The 10171-nt window shown below is 41.3% G+C and overlaps 1 protein-coding gene across 1 annotated transcript; it reads left to right on the top strand.

Moving 5' to 3' along the window:
- The first annotated feature begins 3853 nt into the window (after positions 1-3853).
- LOC147003251 (mas-related G protein-coupled receptor member A2B) lies at positions 3854-4843 on the top strand. Its single transcript, XM_085840904.1, has one exon. It carries the CDS (start codon positions 3911-3913, stop codon positions 4841-4843), a length of 933 nt encoding a protein of 310 aa, XP_085697030.1. The 5' UTR covers positions 3854-3910.
- The last annotated feature ends 5328 nt before the right edge of the window (positions 4844-10171 follow it).

Genomic DNA, 10171 nt, shown 5'->3' on the forward strand with positions numbered 1-10171 from the left:
CCCGCATACCCTCCCCCCCACTATCCTCCCCCCTCCCACTTCTTGGCCCTGGCATTCCCCTGTACTTAGGCATATGAAGTTTGCAAGATCAATGGGCCTCTCTTTCCACTGATGGCTAGGCCATCTTCTGCTACATATGCAGATGGAGATAGGAGCTATGGGAGGTACTGGCTAGTTCATATTGTTGTTCCACCTATAGGGTTGCAGATCCCTTTAGCTCCTTGGGTACTTTCTCTAGCTCCTACATTGGGGGCCCTGTGTTCTATCCAATAGCTGATTGTGAGCATCCACTTCTGTGTTTGCTAGGCCCAAGAATAGCCTCATAAGAGACAGCTATATCAGGGTCCTTTCAGCAAAATCTTGCTAGTGTATGCAATGGTGTCAGCGTTTGGAGACTGATTATGGGATGGATCCCCGGATATGGCAGTCTCTAGATGGTCCATCCTTTCATTTCAGCTCTAAACTTTATCTCTGTAACTCCTTCCATGGGTATTTTGTTCCCAATTCTAAGAAGGGGCAAAGTGTCCACACTTTGGTCTTTGTTCTCCTTGAGTTTCATGTGTTTTACAAATTGTATCTTATATCTTGGGTATTCTAAGTTTCTGGGCTAATATCCGCTTATCAGTGAGTAGATATCATGTGAATTCTGTTATGATTGGGTTACCTCACTCAGGATGATGCCCTCCAGGTCCATCCATTTGCCTAGGAATTTCATAAATTCATTCTTTTAAATAGCTGAGTAGTACTCCATTGTGTAAATGTACCACATTTTCTGTATCCTTTCCTCTGCTGAGGGGCATCTGGGTTCTTTCCAGCTTCTGGCTATTATAAATAAGGCTGCTTATGAACATAGTAGAGCATGTGTCCTTCTTACTGGTTGGAACATCTTCTGGATATATGCCCAGGAGAGGTATTGTGGGATCCTCTGGTAGTACTATGTCCAATTTTCTGAGGAACCGCCAGACTGATTTCCAGAGTGGTTGTGCAATCTTGCAATCCCACCAACAATGGAGGAGTGTTCCTCTCTCCCCACATCCTCGCCAGCATCTGCTGTCACCTGATTTTTTTATCTTAGCCACTCTGACTGGTGTGAGGTGGAATCTCAAGGTTATTTTGATTTGCATTTCCCTGATGATTAAGGATGTTGAACATTTTTCAGGTGCTTCTCAGCCATTCAGTATTCCTCAGTTGAGAATTCTTTGTTTAGCTCTGAACCCCATGTTATTTGAATTTCTGGAGTCCAGCTTCTTGATGGTTTCTTTTTTTTTTCTAATCACTCTTTTCTTTATTTTTCAATGTTGAGACAGGGTCTCACCCTGTAATCTCAGCTGGCCTGGAACTCACTCTATGTGTCAAGCTGGCCTCTAACTCACAGAGGTGTGCCAGCCTCTGTCTCCTGAGTCCTGGGATTAAAGGTCTGCACCACCAGGTCCTCTTACTTTAAATAGGAAACAAATATTCTTGATGGTTTCTTAATCTACAGTATTGACTGCCATCTTAAAGTTGGATATTTACTGGCTTTGGGTATTTCTTCTCTGGCTTTTCTCCCATCCATATATAATCAAAACACAGAGGTGATGATTCTAAGGAAATGCTCAAAGGTGGGCTCCAAAGCTTTGGGGATCTTAATAAGTTGCCTGTCCTTTGCCATCCTGTATCACCTCCTGTGAAACACAAGAACAGTTATTTCTAGCAAGCAAGCTAGGCCTGACAATTAATTAATGATCATAAAATGTACATTATAAACACCTGAAAATCTCATAATAAAACTCGTCACCTTATACAGTTAGTATGTCATGGGGTCTGCTTGAATCCAACATAAATCCAACAAAATGCAAATATTATGACAGTGCAGATGACAAAAATTTATTGTAATCAAGCTTATTCTGCTGAATCAAGTCGTCCATGGGGCTGCAGAATAGACCCTAGAGCTTAACTATTACCTTGAAGTAATGTTGTACAGATTATTTAAGGAATGGAACTTTAGTGATAGGGGAGAAGAATGGACTGTAACATTGTCCAACCATGTTTTGACATGAGGGGTGGAGCAAGGGCGTTTTCACCAATGAAGTTAGGAGTAAGTTCCTAGGCCTGGGAATAAAAACTTAGTTTGACCCTGCCAGCAAGATGGAGAAGTGGGCCCTGAGATATCTGGACTCTGACAACTATTCCCTTATAGTAGAATTGGTTGGGTATTGGGAAGTCCCCACCTCCCACTGGGTCCTGGGACCTTTGATTTAGTTTCTATGATTAAATGAAGTTTTCAAATGAAATGGTAGTTCTTAGAATTGGTTTCTTTTGCTTGTTCCCAACAAATATGTATTAATAAAATGTGTCTTTAACGAAAGGTGTGTTCAATCAAACCAACCCTGAGATTCAACCTCACATCAGTCAGAATTGCTAAAATCAAAAATTCAGCAGCAGATGAGTGACAGTGGATGCTAGCACAAATGTGGAATAAGAGGAACACTCATCCATTGCTGGTGGGGATACAAGCTGGTACAACCACTCTAGAAATCAGTTTGGTGGGTCCTCAGACAATTGCTCCTAATACTACCGGAGGATCCAGCAATACCACTCCTGGGCATATACCCAGAAGATGCTCCAACATGTAATAAGGACACATGCTCTACTATGTTTATAGCAGCCTTATTTATAATAGCCAGAAGCTGGAAAGAACCTAAATTTCCCTCAACAGAGGAATTGATAACAAAAAATATGGTACATTTACAAAATGGAGAACTACTCAGCTATTATAAATGATGAATTCAGCCGGGCGTGGTGGCGCACGCCTTTAATCCCAGCACTCAGGAGGCAGAGGCAGGCGGATTTCTGAGTTCGAGGCCAGCCTGGTCTACAAAGTGAGTTCCAGGACAGCCGGGCTATACAGAGAAACCCTGTCTCGAAAAAAACAAAAAAACAAAAAAATAAATAAATAAATGATGAATTCGTGACATTCTTAGGCAAATGGATAGAACTAGAAAATATCATCCTGAGGGAGGTAACCCAATCACAAAAGAACACACATGGTATGCACTCACTGATAAGTGGATACTAGCCCAAAAGGTGCAAACCAGGATAAAATTCACAGACCACATGAAGCTCAATAAGAAGGAAGACCAAAGTTTGGGAGCTTCAGTCCTTCTTAGAAAGAGAACTAAATACTCACAGCAGCAAATATGGAGATAAAGTGTAGAGCAAAGACTAAAAGAAAGGTCACCCAGAGAATGTCTGACCTGGGGATTCATCCCATATACAGTTACCAAACCCAGACAATATCTTGAATGCCAAGAAGTGCATTCTGAAAGGAGCCTGATAAGGCTGTCTCTTGAGAGGCCCTGCCAAAGTCTTACAAACACAGAGGTGGATATTAGCAATCAACCATTAGATTGAGAACAGGGTACTACCTATTAGAGAAGTTAGAGAAAGGACTGAGGGAGTTGAAGGGGTTTTCAACATAACAGGAAGAGCAACAATATCAACCAACCAGACCTCCACACCCCCTTTGGCACCCCCCAGTTCTCAGGGATTAAGCCATCAACTAAGGAGTACACATGGCTCCAGCTGCATATGTAGCAGAGGATGGAAGAAGAAGTCCTTGAACCTATGAAGACTCCATAGATGCCCCAGTGTAGGGGAATCGAGGGCAGAGATGTGGGAGTGTGTGGGTGCGTGGAGGAACACCCTCATAGAAGCAGTGGGAGGGATGAGGGAATAGGGGGTTTCCAGAAGGGAGAAAAGCAGGAAAGGGAATAACATTTGAAATTTAAAATTAAAAAAAAAAAAAAGCCAACAAAAAGGGAAAACAAAAGGTGAGTTTATAGGGAAGGCCTCATATCTCCTTTGTGTTCCCAGCAGTAATGGTGAAGCATTTCTGGCCCTTAAGACCTCAGCCTCACCAACAGCACCCATGACAACAAATCCAATGGACGAAACCATCCCTGGAAGTATCGACATTAGAATTCTGATCCCAAAATTGATGATCATCATCTTCGGACTGGTCGGGCTGATGGGAAACGCCATTGTGTTCTGGCTCCTGGGTTTCCGCTTGCTCAGGAATGCCTTCTCAGTCTACATCCTAAACTTGGCCCTAGCTGACTCCCTTTTCCTCCTCGGTCATATCATAGCTTCCACCCTGTTTCTTCTCAAAGTTTCCTACCTCAGCATCATCTTTCTCTTGTGCTTTAACACCATCATGATGGTTGTCTACATCGCAGGGATAAGCATGCTCAGTGCCATCAGCACTGAGTGCTGCCTATCTGTCCTGTGCCCCACCTGGTATCGCTGCCACCGTCCAATACATACATCAACTGTCATGTGTGCTGCGATCTGGGTCTTGTCCCTGTTGATCTGCATTCTGAATAGCTATTTCTGTGGTGTCTTACATACCAAATATGATAATGACAATGCGTGTCGGGCATCTAACTTCTTTTCTGCCTCATACATGATATTTTTGCTTGTGTTCCTCTGTCTGTCCAGCCTGGCTCTGCTGGCCAGGTTGTTCTGTGGTGCTGGGCAGATGAAGCTTACCAGGTTTCATGTGACCATCTTACTGACCCTTTTGGTTTTTCTCCTCTGCGGGTTGCCCTTTGCCATCTACTGCTTCCTGTTATTCAAGATTAAAGATGATTTCCAAGTATTTGATGTTAATCTATATCTAGCATCAGAAGTCCTGACTGCTATTAACAGCTGTGCCAACCCCATCATCTACTTCTTCGTGGGCTCCTTCAGACATCGGTTGAAGGACCAGACCCTCAAAATGGTTCTCCAGAGTGCACTGCAGGACATTCCTGAGACAGCTGAAAACATGGTTGAGATGTCAAGAAGCAAAGCAGAGCCTTGATGAAGAGCCTCTGCCTGGACCTCAGAGGAGGCTTTGGAGTAGCACTGCCCTGCTGCATTTGACCACTGTCCACTCTCCTCTGAGCTTACTGACTTGACATGCCTCAGTGGTCCACCAACAAATTCAACATCTCTCCACTAACTTAGTTTTTCTACCCCGCCTGAATAAAAGCATTAATCAGAAAGTATCATGTCTGCATCCTTCTTGACATTAATCAAATTCTCCTACTAACTTCCTCTGAAGTTTTCTTGCTGTTTCTTTGCAACTTTTGTTGCCATGGAACAAGCCCAGCTCCAGAGCCATGACTCTCTTGTCTGTGATTGTTCTGTACCTGAATACAGGTTTTACAAAACAGTACATGAAAGATGAAATAACACATGACATCTGGGGTGTACAACAGAAGGCAGGGTTTCATATACAGAAAATAAGGAAAAAAAGGAGCCTCAACATACACACACACACACACACACACATGCACACACACACACACACACACACACACACACACACACATGCACAAACACATTTTAATGTGTTAGAAATAGTAGCATTAAAAGGAGAATTGAGAGAGTAGAGTAGAAAAAAACTGCTTTCATACATGGAAGTCACAGATGTGCTGCAACAGAACAAATGAGCAGAGGGAAACGAGAAAGGAGAGAATTGAAAAGGAACATTAACATTGTTCTGAGTGCCAACCAAAGTTGCATTCTGACCAGCCAAGGCTCCTGGAGCCTGTATAATGTAATGGCACTGGGAAAGTTCTCTACTATTCCTCCCATCTTGGTGTAGTTGTGGCAATCCATTTGGACAGATTCCTGAGCTTGAGAAATCCAAGTTCCCTACATGGTCATATCTCTGAGAATTCTCAGATCTTACTATAATGTATGGAGTACTTGTCTGAAGTTAACTACAAGGGAAAGATTTTGAGTCAAAGATATGAACACAGTGAGAGATTAAGTATAGTCATGTGAGAATAACGATGTTTCAAGTTTGGGGCCATCAATAACAGAAGTTATCAAGTAGATCTAAGGGTTTAGGGGAAGTGTTTGCCAGAAATTACATGTAGGAGCTATGGTGTGGAAAGTCAGAAATACAGAGCAGTCTACTATGGTGCAGACCACTGCACTCCAATAGGCAATTTCCAACCACCAAGACATATCTAAAGGCATGAGAGGCTAGGACCAGCCAGTGGAAACTTTTCTACTGTACCTATTCATGAAGGGCTAGTTACAACTGTCTCTGCACACACAACATACCTTGTGGTTGCTAAGCAAGTACCACCAAAAAGGAGAGACAAAGTCAAATATTAAACAAATTTGTTTTCATCAACTAAAACAGAGATATGTGGTCCCAAAGGGAAAGGATGCACAGAGTCAAAATCTTCCACACCTGCCCCTATGACTGACCTTAAAAGATCACAAACCTGTTTTCTGTTTTGTTTATTTTTACTTCACTCTTTTGTGTCCTATTTTGGAAGGCTTAACATCTTTCTATATGAACTTTTAATCAGACCAATCCAAAAAAAATTTAGAGATGAATTCTCACTTATGCAACTTTTTCTTTGTCTTTTTTATTTCCTTTTTTTAAATATTATTAATTTTTATTTTATGTGTATGATATTTGGCTGCATGTGTGTCATTGTGAGGGTGCACGATCCCCTGGAACTGCAGTTATAGAAAGTTAGGAACTGCCATGTATATGCACCCAATTGAATTGAGGTCATCTGGAAGAGGGTCTCAACTGCTGAGCCCCATTTTAACTCCTTAACACTTAATTTCAATGTCTTCTTTCCTGTTTTCCTTTCCCCATAGGAACCAAATCAAAGGATAGGCTTGCAGTCTCCCTGCCTGCACCAATTAAATGCTAAAATTGGCAAATGGCATAGCATCAAATTAAAACATTCCACAAAGGAAAAAAAGAAAAAGAAAAGAAAAAAGGAAGAAGAAACTTATGAGACACTGATGGAAGAAAGGTTTGGCCAGATGTTCATAACATTGAGGATTAGTATTCAAAATATTCAAAGAAAGAAAATATTAAACACTGATAGAAAAAAATCATTCAATCAACATGAGTGTGGTGGATTGAATGAGAACAGCCCCTGAAAGATCATAGCTTTGAATACTTGGTCTCCAATTAGTGGCTTCTTGGTGAGGACTGAGGGATATGGCCTTGCTTGAAGAAGCATGTCGTTGAGTATGGGCTCTAAGTTTTATTTTCTTTCGTTCATTCTTACTTTTTTCTTTCTTCCTTTCTTTCTTTTTCTATTGGTCATTTTATTTATGTACATTTCAACTGTTTCTCCCTTTCCCAGTTTCCCCTCCAAAACCCCCATCCAATCCCCCTCCCCTTTGCCTCTATGACGGTGCTCCTCCACCCACCAACCCATGCCCTTTTCACCCCACTACCATCCCACTCCCCTAGGGCACCAAGACTCCACAGGGCCATGGGCCTTCCTTCCCGTTGATGCCAGTAAAAACAATGCTGCATATGTACTTAGAGCCATGGATCCCTCCATGTTTATGGACTCTTTGTTTGGTGATTCATTCCCTGGGAGCTCTGGGGGGAGGAGGGATTCCAGTTATTTGATATTGTTCCTCATATAGGGTTGCAATCCTCTTCAGCTCCTTCATTCCTTTCCCTAACTCTTCTATTGGGGTCCCCAGACTCAGTCCAATAGGTTGGCTGTAAGAATCTGCATCTGTATTAATCAGGTGCTGTCAGAGCCTCTCAGGTCACAGATATACCAGGCTCCTGTCAGTAAGTGCTTCTTGGCATCAGAAATAATATTGAGGTTTGATGTGTGCTGATGGGATGGAACCCTAGGTAGAGTGGTTTCTGGAGAGCCTTTCCTTCATTCTCTGCTCCATTTTGGTCCCTGCATTTCCTTTACACATGAACAATAGTGGGTAAACATTTTTGAGATGGGCTCCATTCCTCAACTTGAGGCCATGCCTATGTACTGGAGGTAGTAACTACATGTCCTATCTCTCCTTTGTTAGATATCATCCCAGATGTGTCCTGGGAACTTCTTACTTCCATAGCATCTATGACTTTCTAGTGGCTACCCCCTGTTCCCCACCACCAATGCTACATATTTCTATTCATAAACAGGACCCAGCATTTTGCTGCATACAGGAAAAACATCTCAGTGACAAAGACAAACATTACCTCAGAGTAAAAGGCTTAATTTTTTTTCCAAGCAAATAGTCCCAAGAAAAAAGCTGGAGTAGCCATTTTAATATCCTTTAAATAGATTTTCATCCAAAAGTTATCAAAAAAGATGGGGAAGTACACTTCATTCTCATCAAAGAAAAAAATCCACCAAGATGAACTCTCAATTCTGAACATCTATGCCTTAAAGGCAAGGGCACCCATTTTTGTACGGAAACATTACTAAAGCTCAATGTACACAGTGAACCTCACAAAATAATAGTGGGAGACTTCAATACCACACTCTCACCAATGGACAGATCATGGAAACACAAAATAAACAGAGACACAATGAAACTAGGAGAAGTTATGAACCAAATGCATTTAACAGATATCTACAGAACATTTCATGCAAAACTAAAGAATACAGCACCTCATGGTAACTTCTCCAAAAGTAGCCATATAATCAAACACAAAAGAGACTTGAACAGAAACAAGATTGAATTAATCCCATGCATTCTACAGAACACCCCAGACTAAGACTGGACTTTAACAACAACAACAACAACAACAACAACAACAACAAACATAAAGCTTATGAAAGAAAACAACCCTCTATTCAAGAATAGCTTGATTAGGGAAGAAATAAAGAAAGAAATTAAATACTTTTTAGAATTTAATAAACACTAAGCCATAGCATACCCAGACTTATGGGACACAATGAAAGCAGGGCTAAGAGGAAAACTCATAGCTCTGAGTGCTTCCATAAAGAAATTGGAGAGAGCACACACTACCAGCCCAAAAACACATCTGAAAGCTCTAGATAAAGAGAAGTAAATACATCAAAGAGGAGTAGATGGCAGGAAATATTCAAACTCAGGGTTGAAGTCAACCAAGTAGAAAGAAAAAGAACTATACAAAGAATCAACAAAAGCAGGAGCTGGTTCTAGAGAAAATCAACAAGATAGATAAACCCTTAGGCAAAACAACTAGAGGGCACAGAGACAGTATCCAAATTAACAAAATCAGAAATGAAAAGGGAGACATAAAAAAAAAAGACTGAGGAAATTCAAAAAATCATCAGATCTTCCTACAAAAGCCTATACTCAACAAAACTGGAAAATCTAGATGAAATGGGTGATTTTCTAGACACATACCAGGTACCAAGTTAAATCAGTATCAGACAAAACATCTAAACAGTCCCATAACCCGAAGGAAATAGAATCAGTCATTAATAAGTCTCCCAACCGAAAAGAAAAAAAAAAGTGCCAGATAGGTTTAGTACAAAATTCTATCAGACTTTCAAAGACCTAACACCAATAATTCTCAAACGATTCCACAAAATAGAAACAGAAGGAACACTACCTTATGTGTTCTATGAAACCACAGTAACACTGATACCTATACCACACAAAGACTCAAGAAAGGAGGAGAACTTCAGACAAATTTCCCTTATGAATATCGATGCAAATATACTCATTAGATTCTCACAAACCAAATCCAAAAACACATCAAAATGATCATTCACCATGATCAAGTAGGCTGCATCCCAGGGGTGCAGGGATAATTCAATAGATGGAAATCCATCAAATTAATCCACTATGTAAACCGGCTCTGATGTTTAACAAGACACCATTTTGAGCTCTCTCTCTCTGTCTCATACTTGTGCTTAAAGATGTTGACAAGAATACCTATATTACATTATGATCACCAGAAGAAGGATCAATGTTAAGGTGCTCAAATATGGCCTGTTTACTCAGGGACACCACTGGAAGATTTGTGAGCATGAATCCAACTATCTCATCCCACAACACAGAATCTATACCACTGAATAAAACTGGTCATCCCAACTGCAGTCAAATCCTGACCCCTTCCTTCCTGGTCCTCATCACTGACCTGATTGGACTGGCAGGAAACACCATTGTATTCTGGCCCCTGGGATTCTTCATGCACAGAAAAGCCATCTCAGTATATGTCCTCAACCTGGCACTGGCAGACTCCTTCTTCCTCTACTGCCACTTCATTGACTCTCTGCTATGAATCATTGACTCCTATGGCATCTATGCCCATAAATTAAGCAAAGATATCTTAGGCAATGCAGCAATCATTCCCTATATCTCAGGCCTGAGCATCCTCAGTGCTATTAGCAGAGAGAACTACCTGTCTGTTTTGTGGCCA

Source organism: Mus caroli, unplaced genomic scaffold, assembly GCF_978045245.1.
Source record: "Mus caroli unplaced genomic scaffold, Mus_caroli_1 scaffold_8, whole genome shotgun sequence".
NCBI lineage: Eukaryota > Metazoa > Chordata > Mammalia > Rodentia > Muridae > Mus > Mus caroli.

Coding starts and splice junctions, on each gene's coding strand:
- LOC147003251 (XM_085840904.1), top strand. CDS start 3,911: ATGACAACAAATCCAATGGACGAAACCATCCCTGGAAGTATCGACATT.